The sequence below is a fragment of the Bos grunniens genome, chromosome 22, assembly GCF_055505025.1.
Source record: "Bos grunniens cultivar Pamir isolate PY7600 chromosome 22, Bosgru_T2T1.0, whole genome shotgun sequence".
NCBI lineage: Eukaryota > Metazoa > Chordata > Mammalia > Artiodactyla > Bovidae > Bos > Bos grunniens.
Window position 1 is genome coordinate 11234066 of NC_141186.1, and position 24285 is coordinate 11258350.

At 47.0% G+C, this 24285-nt stretch overlaps 1 protein-coding gene across 2 annotated transcripts in view; it reads left to right on the plus strand.

Moving 5' to 3' along the window:
• ITGA9 (integrin subunit alpha 9) overlaps positions 1–24285 on the plus strand; it is a 364736-nt gene that overhangs the window by 57109 nt on the left and 283342 nt on the right. For both annotated transcript variants that reach the window (XM_086365876.1, XM_086365877.1), the window contains exons 7-13: positions 303–388; positions 3041–3109; positions 8063–8200; positions 10953–11058; positions 12186–12280; positions 16400–16490; positions 19306–19351. In XM_086365876.1, coding sequence (XP_086222002.1) covers positions 303–388; positions 3041–3109; positions 8063–8200; positions 10953–11058; positions 12186–12280; positions 16400–16490; positions 19306–19351 — 631 coding nt within the window. The remainder of the gene's footprint in view (positions 1–302; positions 389–3040; positions 3110–8062; positions 8201–10952; positions 11059–12185; positions 12281–16399; positions 16491–19305; positions 19352–24285) is intronic.

Here is a 24285-nt window from a genome sequence, read left to right on the forward strand (position 1 = left end):
AGTACAGGAGACACAGGAGACTCAGATTTGATCCTTGGGTCAGGAAGACCCCTTGGAGGAGAAATGGCAACCCAGCCCAGTATTCTTGCCTGGAGAATCCCATGGACAGAGGAACCTGGCGGGCTACAGTCCATGAGGTCACAAAGAGTCAGACATGACTTAGCGACTGAGCACATGTGCAATTTATGTTCCAAGAATAACTGGATCATAATTGTCCAGATAAAAGATGCTTGAGAGACACTGTCTTCTGATGGGTCTTTTTCTTCTTTCTCAAGCTCATCCTTGGTTTCTGTCCTTTGCAGGCTATGCAGTTACTGCCGGCCACTTTTCTCACGTGTCCTCCACTGATGTGGTAGGAGGTGCCCCGCAGGATGAAGGCATCGGGAAGGTGAGGAGGAAAGTGTGTGAACTAGCATGGGGTCAGGAGGGGAAGCGCACTGCCTCTTTTCAGAGATTTGTCAGCTCACGTTGATGTGAACATGCTGCTGGATAATGATGAAATATTGAATCACCTGTCTTCACTCAGCCTCTTTTGAGAATTTAATTTGAAAGCTTCTTCAGAGTGTTCTTCTAGACCTCTGTGTCTTCTACACGTTGTCATCTGAGAATGTTTTACATGACTGACTCTGTATTATTTGAGGAATGATTAAGATTGACCCCTGGCATCATGGCATCCTCCAAAGTAATGGTACCTAGCGCTGCCCAACCCCAAACCCTCCCCTTCCCAAACCCTTTCCAAATTTGACTTAATGGAGCCACATCTAGTCCCAGATATCTTTGGGGATTTCTTTATTTTTAGGCCTAGATTCTCATATTTTTTGTTTTTCTCCAATGTTTTAGAACAAGATTGGTTCAGCCCAGAAGGTAGAGTGGGAATATATGGGTGTGTTTCCCTAAATTGTCTGTCCAGAGTGTAGAAAAGACTCCACAAATATAGGGCAGTCAGAATCCCTTTGGGAATCATGGCATCTGTGGGGCCTGGGATATGGAGAACTGTGCTTGTTGGATCTTTAGCTCCAGGCTAAAGGAAATCCAGTTGAGTCTGTCTAGAATGAGTCAGGAATCTGCATTTTAACGAGCTCTGTAGTTGTCCTATAGGTAAGACTGAACAGAGGAATGGTCTTTAGTCTGAATCCATAGGGGTAGACACATGATAGAATCTGATTGTATCTCCATGGACTTGGAAAAGTGGATTCTGGAGAGGCCCAGGTGGACCGAGACCACTGTTAACTGGAGCCTTCAGCCAGGATGTCAGTCTGATCAGCAGATGAGGCGTGACTGCTGGGTGGTCTTGAGGGTTATTTTCCGGATCCTCCTCGGCAGGAGTTAGAAGTTGCCGCTCATGTTTCTGGGGCATGTGCCCCAGTCCCTGTTGACACAGATGTCATTTTCCTTGCAAATGAAGTCAGATAAAAATCCAGGGCCTGAGTACAGGGGAGGTGGACAAATGAGCTCTGATAACTTCAAGCAAGGCGTAGGTCTTTCTGAGCCACATGAATTTCTCTACATGGTAGAGGAACAGAGCCAAGAGCTGTCCTCATATGGATAATCTCTTCTGGGAGGAGCTGCGTGTGACCAGGCATCTCTGTAGCATTGGCAAACGTGCCTGCCTCCCAGTTCACAGTGATGTGGATGCCTTAGTGCTGACAACCTCTTTTTTTTTTTAATCACCAATTGATTTTAAATCACCAGTTGGTTTTAAATCACCAGTCAAGAAAACGTGATCTGATTGTGTTGTCTTTTCTTCAGATGGCTGGGAAAACTGTGTAGTCCCTGTCAAGTCTTAGGATGAGAGTGGTACTTTAAACTGATAGAACCAGACAGAGGGCATCGTGGATCTAGTTAACAAAGACAAACATGAAGCTGCTGCTTTCAGCCAGAGCACATGAGAGGCACTGGGAAACTGTCATAGTTAGCAAAGCTGGTGATCGTTCCATATTCCCAGGCATGGGAACTGGTACACACTTGCTTCCTGAGGACCCCAAGATGGATCTCTGGCCTCTAGGATCTTGCTGGTCATCATTTCTGGTGTCAGGGCAAGAAAGCATTTGCAGTAAGATGGTGATTCCTTACCCCACGGGAGGCTCCCCAACACTGATTCTCATGGGACATTTGCTCTTCCTTTAAGATGCCACTTGGAGAAAAACTTACATACTCATGTCATTTAGGAAGTTCTGTGCAAATAGTCCCCGCTGTGGTGGAGATTTACGGTGTACATGCTGATGCTAAAGGCTCTGAAAGGTCCCCAGTAAAGGAATTTGTTTAATTCTGTCATTTTCCAAACCAAACTCATATTTATCCAAGCAGATCTCATGAAACTAATGTTCTGTGGAACCACTTTGGAAAACTGCTTTGTCTAAAATTCTCCCATCTACCCCTCTGTCTTACAAAATTGGCCCTCCGTATCTATATTTCCACACCTGTGGTTTCAACCAACCGTGAATGAAAATAGGAAAAAAAAAAATCTAGGAATTTCCAAAAAGCAAAACTTGAATTTGCTGTACAAATGTATTTATACATTGTATTTGCAACTATTTACATAGTATTTATATTGTATTAGATACTCTAGGTAATGTAGAGATGACTACATGGTTATATGCGAACACTATGCTGTTTTACATACGAGGCTTGAGCATCTATGGATTTTGGTATCCCAGGGGTTCTGGACCCCATTTACTGCAGACACCAAGGGCTGACTTTATTGTGACACCTGCTAAGGCCCTAACTAACTGGAGTGAAGGAAATGTTTCAAGGAAGAAAATATTTCTCCCAGGAGTTGATTTTTTGGTAGCAATTTGGAAGCTCCTCGGGTCTTACTAGGCACAGCCTCCGTAGATGATGTGGTTCAGGAGGCATGGGGGTGATTTCTGCCTCAGGATTAAAGGATACTTTCTTTGTAAAGTTGGTAAAATAACTTGTCATCAGCTAGTGTAGGCAAACTTGTGTGTCTGTTCAGGCATTTAAGTAGGACCCCCAGGAGAATGCTGATAAATACCTGGTCATTGCTCACTTCTTACCTGGATTCTTTTTCCTTCCATAGGTTTATATTTTTAGAGCTGACCGAAGATCAGGCACCTTAATTAAGATTTTTCAAGCTTCAGGTAAAAAGGTGAGATCCTTGGGATTAGTGTCTTTTTGTTTGTTTATGAGGTGTCATCATGTCGGAATCAGTTCTTATTTAGAAAGTTGGCTTAAAGGCCTGTTTGTGCCCTGCGTTTACATGTTGGTTCTACTGCATGTTGGAGCCTTGACTTTCTCGGCATTGTGTGTGACCTGCAGAATCCTGGATTCATGCGTGTTGTAGAGACAGGTAGCAGGATGAGTTTGTACATGACCAAGTTATAGCACAGAAGTCTTAAAGGTTGTCCATGGTTCAGATACTCCTCAGAAAGACTGTGTGCCCTGTTTCTCTCTGCCTTTATCTCTCTGCCTCTCTGTCCCTCTCTGTCTGCCTTTCTCCCAACTCCAGAAAGATCAGGCATTGTTGAGTACAGATATATGACCGATTATCTTCAGAGGAGGCCTGCACACAAGTGGTTCTCCCTCTCCCTTATCTCATCAACCCAAAGCTGCCCCTCCTTCTCACATCCCGAGCCCTCTGCCCTCATTGCCATAGGGACCGTTGCCCCACAAAAACCAAACAAAGATCACCCGGTTCCTTTTAGGACTTTGAAATAGAAATAGCTGGGGAAGGCTGCCCTGAAATTAGTTCTGGCAAGGTTTATCTGCCTGTGTCATCATGTTATCCTTACCCTCTTGCTAATTCCCTCCCCATTTCCAGTAAGTTTCCATTATATTGTACCATGTTCTGAAATTAAGCCAGGTAGAGATTCCTTTGATCAACAAGTACCATTTTTCATGGGCTTATCAGTGGTGCACACCTTAGCCTGGCTTCGGCTGGCAGGATTGTTTGGTGAGACCGGCTGCACTAAGAGGAGGCAAGTTCAGGCAGGGAGTGAAGGGGGTGATTTGGAGGCTTGTCTTGGTGGAGGCCTTAGTGAGCTCTGGGAAGAAGCACAGAATATCTGGGACTTGGGAGGGAGATTCGAGGAGATAGGTAGAATCACCCTTTGACATTCCTATCATTACCCTAAGAAAAGTCGGGGGTGGGGGGCGGCGCGTGGAAAATGATTGTTTCCTTCCTGGGTGGGCTGCGCGCCCCAGTTCCGGTCCTGCTGTGTCACACCTGCCTCCTGCCAGCCTGGCACCATCGTGTATTGTTCTGCTGGGGAATCACATTCTGAGTTCCAAAAGTCCCACTCACAAGTAGAGCTTTTTTTTTTTTATTTGCAGTTTTAACAGCCTTCATGTGTATTCTTAGTATATAACTGTCATAACCTTTTCAATAAAACGTACATCACCCGACCCAGTTCTGCGAGCTTTTCCCTGAGAGCAGCACTGCCTTCCCCCGGGAACTATGCTGGCCTGTGTTATTTTAACATTTCCAAAACCCCAAAGCAACAACACTGGAAAAAGTCTGTGAGTGATTCTGCAAAAAAAAAAAAAAAAAAGGATTTCCAAGCACCTCTAAAGTTAGAAAAGAAACAACCCCCATGCCGTTTCTGAGAAAAAGAGTTCCAAAGAGCAAGTAGGGGTAAATGTAGCCTAACATTTTAGTTCTTTCTCCAAAAAAAATCAGTGGGTGAGTTTTCCTGTGGAAAACCCTCCCTCCCTTTCCTCCCCTTCCAGTATGCTGGGCTTGAAAGCATGAAATTAAGGATTCCTTCTCCCCCCACACCCTGCCCCAGCTTTATTGAATGTAATTGATATATAACACTTTAAAGGTGTACAGCATGACTTGATACACATATATATTGTGAAATGATGATCACATTGAGATTTGTTAGCACATCTGTCACCTTACATAACTACTATCTTTTAAGGACTCTTTAAAGTAATTGTGGGCCTTGAACCCCCTGTCACCCCATTTTTAGAGTGTCTTCAGATTCAGCGGTCACTGTGCCTCCCTTCTGCTCCCTGTGTCCCCACCTCCGCTGCCTGCGCCCAGGACAGACCCAGCTGATGCTGGTCGTCCTGGTGGAACCAGCCGTCCATAATTGTGCCCTTTCTCTTTCTCAGAAGCCTCCTGGTTTGCATGATAGCTGTCATGGCCGCCCATCTCTGCCTGAGTTGTGGGCAGGTTTTGGGGAGCAGATTTGAGAGTGGTGGCATGACAGGGAATCTTCCTGAGGATGTGATGATTTGGGTTCCAGCACAGACCAGCCTGCAGATCAGCTCGAGTGTCCTCATTCTGACACAGCGGGGCTTCCTGAGGAGGGGACCAGGGCCAGACAGGGCCAGCTGTCTCCCCTCCCAGCTTCAGAGCTGCTGTTCATTTTCCTCCAGGCTCTTCTCGCCCTCTCCTTGAATTGTGGTGGCATCCATCCTTCATTGTGCCCTCTTGTTTCACCATCTTCCAGCTTTACCCCTGTCATCATCTTGCTGATTTTGAAATAGACCATTACTCCCTTTAGATGTCTTATTCTGCTTTTGTCAAAAGAAATGAGAAATTCTTGTCCCTCTGACTTCTCCATTATTACAGCAGGAAAGGACATGACCCCAGACTTTCAAAGGATGTCTTTGCTTTACCCCTGTGTCTGGAGCCACACTTAAAGGAAGGTTCTGACTCAGGAAACCCCCAGTGCACTTCCGCTTTTGTGTGACCAGAATCTGGTCAGAGTCCTGTCTCCTGGCCTCACTGTACGAGAGACAAAACCCCAAAGGGTTCTGGTCTTCACTGGTTGGCATCCTTTGTCAGGTGCACGTACGAAATCACCAATACACGTGCAGTTCTGTTGCTAGTAGAGACATGTGCGTGCACGCTCAGTCACTGAAGTTGTGTCCGACTCTTTGTGAGCCCATGGACTGTAGCCCGTTGGGCTCCTCTGTCCATGGAATTGTCCAGACAAGAATACAGGTGTGGATTGCCATGCTCTTCTCCAGGGGATCTTCCCCAACTGGGGATTGCACCCGCGTCTCTTACGTCTGCTGCATCGGCAGGCGGGTTCCTTACCACTAGCACCACGTGTATCCCCACATTTCCAGGTTGTTGGGAGAGCTCTGATCTGGGAACACGCACCCCAAAGCGTGTCATTGCCCTATCCAAGTTTTATTGTGTTAACTGAGCATGTGAAGTGTTTATATGTCAAAACTTAGATAGGAAACTTCACGTACGGGGATTTCTGATTGAACACTGATGAAGATGCCAAGTTAAATAGTCCATTGGAATGAAACAAATAGTTCCCCTGGGACTCAGCCAGAGAGAACAGCCAGGAACTTCGGTCTTCATGGCCTTGCCTGGGTCTTAGCGGTTTCTCTTATGAAAGTCAAGATAGGGATATTGGCAAGGCCACTGAATTGGTGACCATCAGCTGGTTTCTGCCCCCACCTCCATGATTCTGAAACTTCCCCATGCTCTTCTCCCTTGGGAAGGGGCGAGTGGGAGTGGGTGGAAGTGGCATTGACACGTGACTGAGGAGGGACTTCTGAGTCCTGTCCCAGGCCGAGTTGCAGGAAATGGACCAAAGTACCCTCCACCTCTCTCAAACTCCCCTGGGTTAACTGCCAAAAAACAGCAAAAGAAAATGCTTGTTCATGTCTGTAAAACCAGAGCCCTTTTACTTGAAAACATTTATTTTAAAAGGATAGCTTTTTTTTTTTTTAATTAAAAACAGAGGTCACAGCCCTTGGAAAGGACACAGCCTACAAAAATTTTCATTTGGTCTGCATGGTATGTTTATTTATTATTTTTTAATATGAATTAGTTGTCAGCATTTTAAAAATAGGCAATTCAAATAAAATTTTAGAGCTTCAGTTTCTCTTAAAGGATGAGACAGGTGGCCTTTTCTGGGTCAGTCAGGAGTTGACTTCCCCTGGGTGGAAGTTGCTCCTTTCACTGGGCCCAGGGACTCTGATCTGCCGCGGTCCCCACCACTCTCTGTTGTTTCTTAGACAAATGGGCTGAGCGTCACTTGTCACCGGCCAGCATGCCTGTGCTGTCATTTGATTTTCTCTTTACTCCTATTATATCACCTGTCTGGATCCCATCGGCTTTTGCGTTTGAGACCCCTGATTTAAAATAACAGGTCCTGAGTCAGAGAAAGACAGATATCACATTATATCATGTATAGGTGGAGTCTAAAAGAAGTGATGCAAATGAACTTATTTACAAAGTAGAAACAGACTCACAGACTTAGAAAACAAACTTACGGTTCCCGGAGGGGGAGGCAGAGGGGGGTAAATTAGGAGTTTGAGATTAACATATGCACACCACTATATATCAAATAGATAATCGACAAGGACCTGCGGTATATACAGCACAGGGAACTGTATTCAGTGTCTTGTAATGCCCTGTAATGGGAAAGAATCTGAATAATCCATCACTGAGTCACTTTGCGGTCCACCTGAAACTAAACACTGTATGTCAACTATACCTCGATTTAAAAAATGGTAAAAAAATAAATAAATAACAGGTACTGGATAGAGGTATGGTTAAGCCAGTATAACCTGGCTGTATTCCCTCATTCATCACATAATCTTATGAGTTGTACGTTCTTCTGTTACTTCAGCTCACACCTTCCTAGCCAGTCTTCATTTCTGCCCAGGACTGGGTGAGCGTAATCTGTTTCTCATGTAACGGTTTATTTTCATGCCTGCCTTCTGTTGTGAAATTCCATATTCCTAACTTGCTTGGCCTTGTCAAATGTCTGATATATGAGGCACTTTTATTATGGCTATTACCTATGTCTGCAGGCTTAGCTTGCATTTGTAAAAGCAGAGCCTCGTGCTCCAGGGATTGGTTCATTTGTTTCCCCTTTGGTGGGGCTCCAAGTCGGTGGCATGGGTCTCCCATTGACTGGGGTCCCCACACGGCTGCCGGGAGGCGTGGGGAGTTGGGATCCACTGTTGCCCGGGCGTTCTTGCTTCCCGGGCAGCACAACTGGTGCAGCCTCTGCGGGGCTCAGGAGCAGATGCTTGTCAGGCTGGGGGGCTGGAGGGAGGTGGGGGCCCTGTGTGTGAGGGCGGACACTGAACGCTTTGTCGCAACTCGACTTGGTTGCAGATGGGCTCTTACTTCGGCTCCTCCTTATGCGCAGTTGACCTGAACACTGACGGCCTCTCCGACCTGTTGGTGGGGGCCCCCATGTTTTCTGAGATCAGGGACGAAGGGCAGGTCACCGTCTACATCAACAAAGGAAATGTGAGTACAGAGCTGGGCAACGTGTGGACGGGGTGAGGGAAAGAGACATTGGCCTGAGGAGTAGTGACTGAGACCCATCACCCAGAGGAGGTGAACAGACCTGCTTCCTACCTTCAGAAAGCTCCGTGTTTCATCTATGGCAAGTTATATGCAGTGTGATGACTGCAGACATACAGGGGCCCAGAAATATCCAGATGCTAGCACTGAGTGCTCCTCGTGTACCAGGAGCTGTTTCTCTTGCTTCATTTGAATGATCTCAATGACATATGCACATGGTATCACGGGGTCCCCATTTTTCAGGTGAAAAACTGAGGCTCAGATAGGTTAAGTCAGCTGCCCCAAATCACACAGGTAAAAAGCGGTGGGGCTGAGATTTGAAACGTAGGCAAACTGACTTTGGGGTTAGCATGTCTCATCTCTAGGTTATGCCACCTCCCTGGGAGTATGTACACAGAGAAACCTTCTCAGGGGACATGATGGCTGGAAGGAACCTTGAAGAAGAATAGGAGTTAGACAGACAGGTGGGAGTGGGCTGGGAGCTGGGCCACGTAGATTGAGGTGTCAGGCAGTGGGACCACAGTTCAGCATGGTGGGACTTGGAGGGGGGCTTCGGTGGGGACCAGCACTGGCCACAGGCTGTAGTCACGACGTCCCTTAATCTGCAGAACTGGGAAAAGAACATGGGTGGGTCAGAAAGACGTCTCTGCAGCACAGGGGAGGCTGGGTGGGGGCAGAAGCTGAGGGACTACAGTGTACCCGTGGGAGCAAGAAACCAAAGAGAAAGCAGAATCTTTTCAGGATCTAGAAGAAAGAGTATTCAACACGAGGGAAATGGTTCAGTGAACAAATCCTGTGACCACCAGCCTTTTCGCTAACTTGAGAAAATGCTTGTGAGATAATCAGTGGCAAAGCAGGATAAAAACCGCATATACAATCAACCTTTAAAAATATACAAAATACATAAAGTTAGTAACAGATCTCTCTGGGTGGTGATGCTTGGGTAGATATTTAGTTTTATCTTTATACAAATAGAATGTAATTCTTTCATAATCAAAAAAGTTAGTAAAAGTGTACTTATAAGCTGTGACTAAGATGTTAAGTTAGTTAAGTAATCCTCATTGGGAGGGGGTGGTGGTATTTAGCTATAGCTAGGTGGGCAGATGCCAGAAAGAAAGGGAAGTGATTTAGAGAGGAGCCAGGGGATGTTAGAGCCTTGGACTTTCTTGGATGTTTGCAAGCTCTTTGGGGAGAAGCCTCCTGGTACCTGTTGCAATGGCACCTGCTTCTATACTGACCTTCCAGGGAGGGAGACGGGGCAGGAAGGGGAGAAGGGAGGCAGTCATTATGGAGATGAGAGCAGTCAGCATTCAGTGGCTGCCGGCCACCGTGTTTGCAGGAGACTGACTCAGTGTTTGCACGGGTGTGAACTTGTCAGACCATAAGGTGACCAGCCCAACAGCCCCAGGGCATGGGATCTATGAGCAGGATCACTGCCCAGACCTTCTGCAGGCACATGGCACCCACACAACCTATGGTCAACCAATGTTTCTTAATGCCTTGGGATTACCAGAGTACCAGGGTATGCTTATTTCTGTTGAACTTCATCCTATGTGATGAAAGGTTTCAGGCAGTGTGGAGCAGTGGGAAAAAATGGTGACTTGCTCTTGAATGTTGGTGTTCCCACTTACACACATAGCCTGTGTGATGGGGACAAATAGCTTGAAATCAGCGGCTCAGTTTGCTCATCTATGAAGTGAGCAGAGTCATAAGGTCTTCCATATACAGTCACTGTGTGATTTAAATGAGGATGGGAAGATACAGCGCCTGGTACATGCCAGGAATCAGTGTTTCTCCTCTTGACCATGCTGATGGGAGGAAATCAGCGCATTGTGTTGTGGGGTGGGGGTTTCACTGGCTTAAGAAATCATCACATATTTATTTTTTGAAAGGTGTTTGTATATAATGGAAAAAAAGATTTAGTCATAATGAAAGCTTTGGGATGGCTTGTGGGTGTACCGTGGCTCTGAGTGCCTCTATGCAGGAGCAGGGTTAGACGTTCTTCTGCCTCAAAACGTTAGATTGTGTGTTAACATGCTGATGGTCACATGTCAACAATTTGGAGGCAGAGTGGGTGTGGCCCTGACTGCCACCATCACCACTGACCCTGCCCTCCGTTGGTTGGTGTTTGCTCAAGAAACACAAACCAGATATGAAAATGGGCATGGTTTTGTGTCCTGTTACCACCGCTTTCACCCCTTAACCAAGAACTACTGGCTGTAAGTTTTTCTGAACCACAAGTCCCTCTGTCAAGATACATGCATCCTGCAAAACAGCTTTATAAATTTGTAGCAAAGGCACTGGAGATCAGAAATGAAAATATGTATTCCTTTAAAACAACTTTGGGGATACTGTGGGGAGAGGAGACCGTGAGGACAGGCAGGTAGGCAGGTAAATAGGTTGGTAGAGAGTGTTAGGACAAGGAGAGGTTTAGTCACTGGCCAACAGTGTGTCTCCTTCCCTCTAAAATGTGTCTCAAGTGATCAGAGACCCCGATGGTGCCCACGTGGAAGGGGCTCCTTTCGCCCGTGGGTCGGGGGGACGTTTGGGTTCCTGGGATTCTGCCCAGGTGTTTCCTGTCCATGGGTGTGCGACGGGGGAGGGCAGCATTCCCAGCTCTGTTTTTTCATTCTTTTTTTGGTTGTTCGGTTTGTTTTTGTTTTGTTTTCCGTTTTCCCTCCATCCTGTTTCCCAGGGAGTCCTGGAGGAGCAGCTGACCCTGAGCGGAGACGGTGCCTACAATGCACACTTTGGGGAGAGCATCGCCAGCCTGGGCGACCTGGATGATGATGGGTTCCCAGGTCAGTGAGCTGGCTTCGGTCCTCTTACTTGCCCTGGTGTGGGCGCTCCAGGCCTACCCGCCCGAGGGAAGGCCTGTCCACGCACTCGAGGCAGAAAATACCTGTGAGACCATGTTTTCCATGTAGACACAGGGCTAAGCCCTGACTCTGATGGAGTTTTGCTTCTGTGAAATCCCTCCTCGTCAGCTCAGTGCATAGGGGCTTCTGTGGCGGCCAAGTCTGAACCAGCTTCCTCTCGCCACAAACCCTTCTTGCTTCTGAGCTTCTGATGCTCCACGATGCTCTGAGAGCACGCTGGACTGACTGAAGGTGTGAGTTTTGGGAGGGGTGGAGGTGTGTATGCACGACCTCTGGTTCTGTTTGGCCTGAAGTTCTGTTTTGGTCTGTTCAGTACGTCCTCCCATCGCTGTATGTGCCAGGTTCAGACACCAGGACTGGTGGCGGCCACGTCACTGGTGGGGAGGGCTGAGGTGGAAGGTGGAACATGGGCCTCAGGCTGGGCATCCAGGCTCCTTTGAATCCGTAATTCCACTGGCCGTAGAGGGCTCCATTCAGATATTGGGGACCTCTGCTTGAGGTTGGGTGGGTGATGCCCCTCACCCTTGACTTCCCGTCTACAGGCACATGACTTTTGTTAGAAGCAAATTGAAGAAAGGGAGAAAGATCTCAGCCTTGTCCCAGGAGTTGTCAGTTTGTGAGAGTAACACAGAGTTTTTTTGTTCTTTTTTTTTTTTTTTTTTTATAAAATGAATACTGTTTTATATAATTCCTTTACCCAAGGATAGAGTTGACTTTCTCAGCTATGCAGTAACCATTGTCTATGGAACTCTCTTCTCTGATGGACAGACATTAGGGTGGGTGGTTGATATTCACATTCTTTTATTGCACAAGTTAATAATTTATCCTGTGAAGATGAGGTAGAAATTTTTCTGGTACTAAACTCTTCTCAACTTCTATAATTTTCTTTCTACTTTTTTTCTTTCTGCTGCTAAGAGATCGTGTGCTTAGTTTAATGCCTGAACAAGTAACAATCAAGAACTCTCTAGGCATCCTGTGGGAATTAGAGAATCCATTCTAACATTATTCCACATGGTTTTTCTAACCCAGAACTGCTTTTCTTTCCCCAGATGTGGCCATTGGCGCACCTAAGGAGGATGACTTTTCGGGAGCAGTGTACATCTATCACGGTGATGCCAGGGGGATGGTCCCTCAGTATTCCATGGTAATTGGCGTGAGAATGTCTTGGTCGCTGTTCATACATTCATTCTACAGATGCACACAACATCCAACATTGCTCCTGCCTTCACCTTCACCCCCTCCAGTGAAGGATGCAAACCACTGATACTGCTTCTTAAATCTGAACATATTTATAGACTCCCACATTTGCTCATATCTAGGGAGGCATTCTGCCTATAGAAGATAATATCCAAATTCTTAGCCAGAGTTAGAGTGGTTTATGGAATAAGAGGAGGCTTGCCTTTTCTGGTTACTGTTTTGTCAACCATCTATGCTGAGCCAACGGATTATCCTGTAAAATATGACCTAGAATGACAATGGTCTGTGGAGGAGGGACCTGAAAGCTGTTCACGGGGCTGTTGCCACAAAACTGGCATTAAAACTATCAAAGCCCCGGCCTCGTTCCCCTGGACTTGGGAACGTGGAAGTGGTGAGTTCTGTTTTTTTGCTTGAAGTTCAATCTTGCTGATCGTGTCAAGCCTAGCTCCTGGGAAAAAAGGAAGTCCCTTTCTGGACAGAAGCATGATCAGGATGTTTGTGGATGTCTGTGTGTGGAGTGGCACAGGCCTGGGTTCTTCTAGCGAGTCAGCAACAGAAAGGGACTGAGTGCACGTCAAGAAACTTCCAATCAGCCCATACTGATTTACTGAACGTTTATTACTGTCTCGCCCTCTTCTACTCAAGCTGACACTTCTCGTCACCAAGAAACTTGCCTCATATCTTGAATATCAGGAAGGAAACCAAACTCTGAACTGAGTCCTCTTCTTATAAAGTGTTCTATACAATGAAATAGGAAGTATTGAAACCTGTCCATGTATGGAAGTCTCTAGGTAGGAAAAGACTTTACAAGTTGATTTTAAGGGGTAGTACCTACATGTTAAGTTCAGTGTATACATTCCTAATTGTGCTTCCTGCAGCAGATAAGAGTCAGCTGATTGAGGGTCAAGGGCTGGTTGGTTGGCTGCCAGTTGAGCCCAGGTTCCCTCTTCTGGGCCCCCTGCTTGGTTCTGTGATTCCAGCAGGAGGCAGGTGCCGAGGGAGGTGCTGGTGAGAGCAGGGACGCTTCCTGAGTGTCTGCTCTGCTGTCTTACCTTCAGTCCTCATCACAGCCGTGTGACATGGGCACCTTTGTCATCCACCTTTCCTATATGAGGTGACTCTAGCCCAGGGAGGGGAATTGACCTGCCCATCGTCACCAGCTAGGAAGTAGCAACTTAGCCACTGAGACTTTGCCAGTTTAACTCCCAACCCTCTTATTGCAACCACTACCCTCAACTCCACATCAGAAAAAGGAACACTGAGGGAAGCTCCGTTGGAAAACAGAATTAGGGAAGCTTATTTTGCTGGGAGGCATATTTACTCCGAGGGGCCTTCATCTACATGGACCATGCTCCGTGCATTAGAAACAAGTAAGTCTGAGTCTTTGTGACCCCATGGACTGTAGCGTACCAGGCTCCTCTGTCCATGGAATTTTCCAGGCAAGCATACTGGAGTGGGTTGCCATTTCCTTCTCCAGGGGATCTTCCTGACCCAGGGATCGAACCAGGGTCTCCTGCGTTGCAGGCAGATGCTTTACCGTCTGAGCCAGCAATGATTAGGGTGAGAAATGAGTAATAGTGGGAATAAACTCCTAGGGGATTCAGCCGATGCAGCAGGAGGCAGAGGGCTCCGGGGGAAATGTGGGGGCCACATCCGTCTCCAGGGGCTGCTCTGCTGTGGGTCAGGGGGCTCTGTTCCCACTGTCACAAGCTGAAAGTCATCCAGGGAGTAGGCATCCTTGGGCAGCCGTCGAGGTCACTCTCCACGCTTCCTCCTGGAAGCTTGTTGCCGGACCTGGGAAGCTAATTGCACAGAGAGGCGATTACAAGTTGAGAGATCCCGCTTCCCCTCCTCCTGCGGCCCTCCTGTGTTTTGTGGTGTTGCTGGGAGGGATCCCTGCAGACAACTGAAGTATACATTTTGTGGTCAGCGCGGATTGTCTTTATAGGAAGCAGGGATCAGCAGCTGGATCCGTCCTGCCTTTGTCAGCACGCAGCCTGGCTCGTTAGCTCTAACAAAGAGAAGTGGTTTGGGGCTCTTTAAAAAAAAAAAAGAAAAGGAGCAACCAGTGATTACACGTTTCCAAGCTCCTAATGTATATGTGATAAGTTTCGTGATTTTAAAAGAAGAAAAAAAAATCCTTTAATGCCAGATTGTCCAGGGCCCAGGCTTGGACAGAGCGGGCATTGTGTGGGTGAACTAGAGGAGGAAATCAGAAACAAGTCTGGGCAAGGGGATTGCTTTTCTTTGGCCCAGATTGGTATTATTTCTGCTGGATACATTGTGAGATCAGGGTCTGAAGTTCTTCCATATTACTCTGTAACTCATTCCTCTTCCTTGAGTTTACCATGAAAAGTGTTGATTTTAAGATCCTCCCGTGCCTTTCTCAACTTGAGAGCCCCCCGGGCATGTCCCCGCGGCCCCTGTGATCTCTGTCCTGCCATCAGGACACCGCATGTAAAGCTGATGAAGCGGAGGTTTCCCAAGGCTCCTGGTTTTCATTTAGAGTTATTAGCACCAAGCGGACTTATCTTCCTGGCTTTATGGCATAATGGCCTGCAGATGTCTGTGGGATAACTTAAGCCTGCATCGCCACCCCCAAAAGGACCACCCCTTCACTCTTCCCCGCTTGTCCCAGCCACAGCATATCTCAGAAATGCAAACTCAGGTCAAGCTGCTGCTCACATCTTTGGACCTCAGAGCAAGATGCTCCACTTCAAAATGTGGCTTTTAGGAAACACACAGACGCACATCCGTGTTTGTTTAGACAGAGCCACAGGGGAACGTAGGGCTCTGTCTGTTAGCGAGATATTTTTCTTCAGTGTTTTCTGCAGTGCTCTGATTTTTACTTTAAGGCTTGCACGCTTCCTGTTGGATGGTTTCACTGAGGTGGCAGGAGGAGGGTTATTTGCAATTACTGGCTGCTGGGGAAGTCCCTGCTATCTCATATGTAGGTCCTTTAGAAACCCGCACCCCCACCATACTTGTGACTTCTTTGCAGGCAAGAAAGTCCCACGTGAGCCCTGGGTATGTATATACCTGGGTTTGACATGGAGGCTGCTGTGTGGCATGAATACAAAGCATTTCTCTTACCATCCACAATGAGGGCCTTGGGAGGGAAGCCTCACCAGGGAGACTGTTTAGAGAAAGGGAAGAAGTAACAGGTCAGATCCCAGAACATGGCACTTTCGTGATTCGAAAAGTTTGGCATCTTTGTGTGGAGCTGTGCCACACAAGTGTGGGTGTATGACAAAGGCTGGGTGTACAATAAATATTCTTGAACCAGTACAGCACGTGCTGTGTTAGCACAGGTTGGGCTTGACGACGAAGAAGAGATAAGTACAGATGCTGCTATGGCCTGCTGGCAGAAGAGCTGTCAGTGCTGAATGGTTGGTTGAAGGCTGCCTTTCAGGGCAGCTTCAGCTGATTTTTTTTTTTTTTTTTTCCGAATTTCCTTCAGTTTACAAAAGATTCGGGACCATGGAATTTTAGATGTACTAGGTAGAGCTGTTTCGTCCTGCCTGTGATTCTCAGGAGCCTGCACATCCTCTGGTTGGCTTGATGGAGAGGTGGTTTCCACGTGGTCGTCTTTTCTAGGTGGATGTGTTGGGACTGGGCTCGCGTGTACACCTTAGGAGTGTTCCATGTTTAGTACATGTTTAGGTAGAGAGATGTGAGGAGAATGGGTTCTGAGGATTCCAGCCAGCTAGACCTGTATAAAAACAAAACAGAACTTCCCGTAGAAACGGCAGTTGACCTTAATCCATTTGGAGCTTCATTCAATACGTCAAAACACTAACACATTCACCTAGGCAGTTTGTTCACTAGCACCGAGCTGAGAAGAAGTTGTAAATGGTGACATTTGACTCAGGCAAGTACTAATAAAGGAGTGTGAGGTCTTCAACTGCCTGCTAAAGCCCCCGATCAAATTCAGACAACAATTTTTTTTTTTCTTTGACCAACTTCAAGACCAAGTGACCGAGAGAAGCTGGGCTAAAGCAGTCACAGGTTCTCATTTGTGACCGTGCTCCTTCCGGTGGCTCAAGCTCCCTATTATCTGTTGCAGAAGCTGTCGGGGCGGAAGATAAGTCCGGTGCTGCGGATGTTTGGTCAGTCCATATCGGGAGGCATTGACATGGATGGAAATAGTTATCCTGGTAAGCTATTTTTCTTGAAAGACACATGAGATAAGCCAAGATAACCAGTCTGGTAAGTGTGGTCACATCTATTTAGGCTTAGAAAAATTCACACAAGTACAACAGGGTGTTTTGCTTGGTGTTTGCTTTTTAAGATGAAAGTAGTGTTAAAATTAATTTTTTTTTTCAGTTTTAAAATGATCTGCTCTGAAGGGTTTAAGCACCAGGAGGGTGGATTTTTGTAGTGATTTCCGTGGCAGCAAGTCTTTCTCATGAAGACAAAAAGCCCTCTCCACATTTAGAATATAAGGAGTGAAACCTCATGTTTTCCGTAATATTTGAGCATATTTTGAGGTGTCTTCCTCTTGACAGGGGAGAAGGAGCAACCCCCACCCCACCCCCCAAACACACACACAAGACAAGTATTGAAAGAAACACTTGGAGCAGGAAGAAAACCATGTTCTTTCCCTGACACAGAAAACAGACCTTTGCCATTCAAGGCTGGCTGGCTTGTCTTCGGGGTTAATTAATGCCTTGTGGTGGTTGAGGCTAATTGAGTTAAAACGTACGATTTCACACCCCAGTCCTCAGTCATATCTGGTTTAGGTGAAATTGACTGGGCAATGGAATAGTGGACCCTTTGCTGTTTGAAGGGGATGAAGCAGGCAGGGTGAGGAAGCAAAGAGAAGATGTGAAAAAAATCCCAAATCATCGTGGAATTCAGAAAAAAAGTCCCTGAAACTGTAGGCCATCGTGCTAGCTTGAGAAAATGTTTCTTTCCATTTAAAATGCCTCAGAAGGATCTGTGGAAATGAATGAAGTTCTGTACAGGGTACTGAATTTCAGAGTTTCCCATAGACAGGAGTTTTGATCATCCTTGTAAATCTGCAGAGCCAGAAGGAGTGGGAACAGAAAAGGGTCAGTTTTGAGGTCTGTTTCCCTCATAGCTTACTTGGTAAAGAATCCACCTGCAATGCAGGAGACCTGAGTTTGATCTCTGGGTTGGAAAGATCCCCTGGAGAAGGGAAAGGCTATCCATTCCAGTATTCTGGCCTGGAGAATTCCATGGACTGTATAGTCCTGGGGTCTCAAAGAGTCAGACACGACTGAGCGCCTTTCACTTTCACTTCTTCACTTTTCCCTGTAGACCATCCTAAGTCTTTACGTTTGAGAAAGCAGTTCTTATTCTGGGCAATTTGTGGCTGTCCCTAAACAATACTGTCCATTGGTTTAGCAGTACTGTCCATTGCTTCCCTGTGCGATGTGCATTATAAAGTTACCCCCATAGGTAGTTAGAGATACAGGTGTCTCCCCCTTTTACAGACAAGGATGCTGAGCCTCAGAGGACTTAGGGTGCCAGAGACCACATTGTAGTGCAAATGAGGGCTCAGGCTGCTCCTCTATATTTGCACAGTGAGCAGGTGTGGTCACATTTCACAACACACGTGGATTTCTTACCTTGCAGTTTTTCATAAGAGAAATGGCAAGTGCATCAGATTCTTTTATGTTCAAATATCCAGGCAATTAAAAAAAGACTGTTAGAAAATAGCAAAATTAACATGCACACCCAAGGGCAGGGATTTTAGCAGTCCTGCAGTCCATGGATACGCTCTTTGTTTTTCCTAATTGAGGGCATTTGTAGATGGAGGGATTCAGACGCTTTTGGGTTAAGATGCTTGGTTTTGTAAGTGGTCATGGGGAGCAGGGCTGAAGGGTTTTATTATACTTGAGGGGAGAAAAGGCAGAGAACTGTTGCATAAATGAACAGTTCCTAAATTAAAATTATTTAGGAATAAACATTACCAACTAACACTTGTCTTGATTTATAGTTGGCCAAGTATTTTCATGAGTTTTCTTATTTTCATGTCTGATTTAATGGGTTTAATAACTATTATATTGAGCAAGTATGTAATAAATGTGCTCTGATTTAAATATTGTGAAATGCTGTCAGCTTTGGAAGAAGACATTTGGGATCATTATCTCCATTGTGCAGACAAGGACACAGAGAGTCTCTGTAGTCACGTAGAGTGAGGGGTGGAATGGAGACAGTTCTCATGTTCTGCAGAACCTAGAGCTTCTTCCAGGAGTCATTTGATTCGAAGTGTCCCCCCTCTGAATCCCTAATGTCCAAAAGAAATAATGTGAGCCACTTATGTAATTTAAATCATTCTAGTAGCCACATAAAAAATGATATAAAAAGAAACAGATGAAGTTAATTTTAATAATGTTTTATTTAGCCCCATGTATCAACATATTGGCACCCCACTCCAGTACTCTTGCCTGGAAAATCCCATGGATGGAGGAGCCTGGAAGGCTGCAGTCCACTGGGTTGCTGAGGGTCGGACAGGACTGAGCGACTTCACTTTCACTTTTCAATTTCCTGCATTGAAGAAGGCAGTGGCAACCCACTCCAGTGTTCTTGCCTGGAGAATCCCAGGGACGGCGGGGCCTGGTGGGCTGCCATCTATGGGGTCGCACAAAGTCGGACACAACTGAAGTGACTTAGCAGCTTAGCAGCATCAACATATTATCATGTCAGCATATAATCGATACAAACATTTTTTATGAGTGAAATAGTTAATATTTTTTAGTGCCAAGTCTTTGAAATCAGTTTCTGTTTTACATGTACGTCTCAGTGCAGACCAGAACCCTTTGGGGTCTCAGCCGCCACACCTGGCGATGGGCCGCCATACACGACAGTGTGGCTCTAACTCCTGCAAAGCCATTGCAAGCCCCTGACCTCGAGACTGGCCTCCATCATGTTGGAGCACCTCGACAGCGGGTGGGTGAGATGGGCTTCAGGAAGATTCTAAATCTGTAAACTTGTTGTTTTCAGATATGACTGTTGGAGCCTTCATGTCGGACAGTGTGGTTCTCCTAAGGTGAGATGCTTCCCTCTTTCCTCTCGGTTCTCTGTGGGCGAGGGATGGAATTGCGTGGGGTGGGGGGCGGTGCAGGGGATTTATTTATCATCCGTCAGCAATCACTCTGCCCTGTTCCTTGCATGTGGAGGTGCTCGGTAATTGTGAATGCTCCCTTTGTTTCCCTATTCTTGGTATCCTGTATCCCAGGGTTTCCAGCTGGTGGGCCTTGAGTGGCTTACACGTGTAAGGATAGCAGACTTGGAGCTTCTAGGCAGAGGTTTCTGCCTTTTTCCGTGAACAGCCCTTTCCGTGGATGTGCTGTACACAAGCTGTCATTTCCCGGGGGTGCCATGACACTGCCCTGTCCCATCTGTTCATCCCTACCTACAGCCTTCATCTCCACTTCCCCACCTCCTGGTCCCCAGCTCCCCAGGGACTGGGAGCCTCCTGCCCCCTCACTCTTTGCTGACAGCAGAGGGTGAGGGACTTGAGTTCACTGTGAAGCCCATGCCGTCTGGATCCCTCCTGCAAAGGCCAGTAGGCTGCCGTCCCACCCACGAACCCTCTCCAAGTATTTCTGTCTGTATGAGTCAGAGGAGGCAGAATTACACTTTGGAGTGGGAGCCAACTCTTAGGTTTTGTTAACAACCTGATTGCAGAACTTTCTAAAATAGGCTAGTAGGATCTTAGAGCTGGAAGGGATCCCAGAGGCCATGGAGTTCCACACCCTGGATTCCTCTCATTCAGCAGGGCCTTTCTCTTGAGTCTCTACCTCAGGGCTACACAGCCTCCTCTGGAAGGAGGGACCACCTCAGATAGGGGCTTAGGAACTTCTAAGGGAACCAGTTAACTCTAGGTGATGAAAAACATCAAGTTGTTCAAGTTACTTGCCTTGCGCACGCTTACCCACAAAGCCTATTTGCAGGCTTTGTCAAATTGGCAGTAGCCAGAACTATCTTTCAGAAAATCCATGGATAATTTACATTTTCAAGATTGAGTGTAAAGTTCCTGAGCCAGAAGTGACTCTGTTACTCCAGAGATTCTGCTACTTTTAAAATCCACTACTTCTTTATTGAGCACTGCAATGGGCAGAAAGTTGTGGGGAAACATAATATTTAAGGCATTCTGAATCAAGGGGATTAGTTAGACCAAGCCATAAATACATCACAAAACATCATCAATATAATACAGTATGTAATAGGTGCTATGTGAGCAGTATAGATAATACATATTCTAAAGATTTAGAAAAGATGATAACTACTCTAAGAATGGTCTAAACAGAGACTGGATTATATTTTCTTATCAGATACCTAGCCTTAAGGGCCTTTAGCTTTCAAGTTTTTTCTTTTTCATTCTTTCCTTCTTTAATTCCTGAGAGTTAATTTAAGATGGCCAATCAGGTTGGAAAGAAATGAATAAATTTAATATGGCGTTCCCCCCTCCCCCAAATATTACATTGTTGAAGAGGCAGAATAGTCTTGAGGTTGAGAGTGGAAACTCTGGGGCCAGGAGGCCTGGGTTCAGCCCTAACTCTGCCCTTACGAGATGAGTTTCCTGAGCAAGGCTGGTAACCTCTGTTTCAGGATGGTCACCTGTTAAAAAGGCAGTAGTGCTCACCTCACTGAATATCCTAAGTTTTTATGAGAGCTCAGTGAGCTAGAACAGTGCCTGGTTTAAGTGTTCAATTTTATGCTTCTGCTCAGTCATGTCTTATTCTTTGTGACCCTTGGAGCAGGCCAGGCTCTTCTGTCCATGGGATTCTCCAGGCAAGAATACTGGAGTGGATTGCCATTTCCTCCTCCAGGGGGATGGATCCTTTACTTTCCATAGGGTTGGATTTCGCCTTTATCACCCCATTCTCTGTATTGGTGTTTTCTCAGGTGGAACAGCTTTCATGGCTACAGATGGTTGTGGTTGGACTTGAGAGACCAAAGCTCCAGCTGGTGGCCTCACAAAGTCCTTCTGCTCACTCTCACGCACAGTGTGCTCTGGCTTCTCAGGATTCCCCTTGAATAAAACACATTCCCCGGCTACTGTTAGTGGAAACCAGGCCTTCCCCAAACCAGGAGCTTCTGGCTTAAGGCATATCTTATGGGTTCTGCTTTTTCATCATCCTTGTATTTTATAAGCTTGCAGCTGTGAGCTCCAACCCAGAGGGGCTTGTCGTCTTCCTCTTTTGTGAGGGACAACGCTCTCCAGGGATTTCCTCACACGTAGGTGTAAATGTAAAGCAAGGCAGTTACCCATGGATGGGAGACCCCAGACCCTAGCCTGGCATGGAGGGTAGAATCGGATGAGGTGGATGAACTCTAACAGGCACAGATGTAGAGTCCACAGAGGAGAACAGCTGGGAGCATTTGGAGAGAGCAGACTTTAGGACCAGAGCCAGGATCACCGGTGCGGACGAGGAGGTCCATGATGGCCGAGACAACCATGGCAGGGGTGCCTGGGGGTCCCGAGCTCACGGTAACCCATTCCCTCATTCATCTGCCCCTGTGCATTGACCTGCTGAGATGCAGCTGGGCGTCAGGTTTGGGTGTACTTCATTGTTGTTCAATGGCCAAGTCGTGTCTAACTCTTCACGATCCCATAGACTGCAGCATGCCAGGCTTCCCTGTCCTTCGCTATCTCCCGGACAGAGTTCATGTCCATTGAATCAGTGATGCCATCCAACCATCTCATCCTCTGTTGCCACCTTCTCCTCTTGCCCTCAATCTTTCCAGCATCTGGGTCTTTTCCAGTGAGTTGACTGTTTGCATCAGGTGACCGAAAGTATTGGAGCTTCAGCTTCAGCATCAGTCCTTCCAATGAGTATTCAGGGTTGGTTTCCTTTAAGATTGACTGGTTTGATCTTTTTGGATCGAACCTGTGCCTCCTGCACTGGCAGGCAGACTCTCTGCCACTGAGCCACTAGGGAAGCCCTGGCTGTACTGTGGAGAGCAACCAACACAGTTAATAATAAGACAGCTGTTGTTTGATAAGCGCCTACCTGTGCCAGGCACTGTCTAAGCCCTGCTGTGTAGTAACTCCTCGCTCTTGTTGCTTTGCGTGTTGCGGTATAATCTGCATACAATTTAGGCAGGTGCTTGATGAGTCTTGCCCAGTGTGCACACCCGTGTGACTCTACCCCCATCCAGATGAAGAGCATTTCTGTCACTCCAAGAAGTGTCCTCTTGCCTCGCTCTAGTCACACCCCTCTCCTGACAGACGACTGCTCTTCTGATTTCTGTCCCCCTGGATCAGTTCTAGAATTTCATATAAATGGAGCTAGAGCATACGCACCCTTTGGTTTTTGGCTTTTTGCATTCAGTGTGATGTTTTTGAGACTCAGCTGTATTGTGTGCTGTGCAGTGTTTTTTCCTGGTACTGAGTGGTGTTCCATTGACTGAATAGACTGCAATTGTTCGTCTGTTTTTGGAAGAATATATTTGAACTCTTTTTTTAAAAATTTCATTTTTGGCCACACTTTCTCAGCTTCTGGGATTTTAGTTCTTCAACTAGGGATCGAACCCGTGTCCTTGGCAGTGAGAGTGTGAAGTACTAACAACTGGACCACCAGGGATTCCCCTGCATTTTAACCTTTAGTCTTAACAACTGCATGACAGAGATATGGTGATTAGGAGCCTCATGTTAGGGGTGAGGAAACCAAATGACCTGGAGGTTTTATCAGTTTAAAAAAGGAGGCGATTCTAGGTTGTGTTAAATGCCGTGAGGACAACAGAGCAGGGTTGCCTGTCAGAGGGTGTGCGTGCCACGCTCAGCAGAGTCAGGGGAGGGTGAGGTCCGAGTGGGGTTGCAGCTGGCGGTAAGAGGGCAGTGGCGCCCTTGCTGTGGCAAGTCTGCAGAAGTCAGCGGCCGAAACCAGATGGCCATGGGTGGGTGAGAGGAGGAGAAGCAGGAAAACAGTACCTTACCTTCTTTCCAGAAGCTTGACTGCAGAGGGGGAAGTGGGAATGGCGGTGGTTCAGAGTGGGTGTTTGGAGGGCGGGACCAAAGTGACCCTCAGCTTCACCCTCATCTGTCTGAACCTCACCCTGACCCCCTTCCTTTCTCGGGGCCTGGAGAGGTTGAAGAGGTGGAAGGGAGGAGGGGAGGAGGAGGGACTAAGGAGGTGAGGAAGGGAGTGCCTGGTGTCTGGACTGTGGGTGGGGACTGGGCTCAGTGTAGGATTCAGTTTGCGATGTGGATGAGGGTGACCACCTCAGGTCTTTTCCAGGAGTGTGAGGGGCTCAGGGTGAGCAGGGAAGCTTCCAGAGACGAAGTAGGGCCCCTCAGAGAGGGAGGAGCAGGCAGGAAGGATCGCCCAGGGAGTCCAGGGGACCGGGCAGGTTGGCACCCTTTGATAAGGTGCTGCATGTGGCTGAGCAGCAGTGAGCCGAAAGTCTGGAAACTCTGGCTGATGAAGCTAAGGGGGCACCCCAGGCATGACTTTGCTGACAGGAAAGTAGGGATAGACTTGGAGTCACCTTAGGGTCTTAGAGAGACCAGAAAATGGAGGAGAGCCAGGAAACCATGCCTGTGTGTGCATGTACCACACACACACACACACACACCATACATACACATACACACACACCCTACACTTAAACACACCACACACATCACATACACACCACACACACACACACACCATACACAGCATGCCTGTTCTGCTCTAAGGGGGAGAGTCAAGAGCCGTGTAGGTTAGGAACGCTTTGGGCTGCAGTTAAGAGAAACCTTTCTGAGGTTGGTTTTCAACTAGGTCGATGTGAATTGGGCCTCCCTTGTGGTTCAGCTGGTAATGAATCTGCCTGCAATGCAAGAGTCCTGAGTTCGATCCCTGGGTTGGGAAGATCCTCTGGAGAAGGAAAGGCTACCCACTCCAGTATTCTGGCCTGGAGAATTCCACGGACTGTATAGTCTACGAGGTGGCAAAGAGCCGGACACGACTGAGTGACTTTCACTTTAAGACG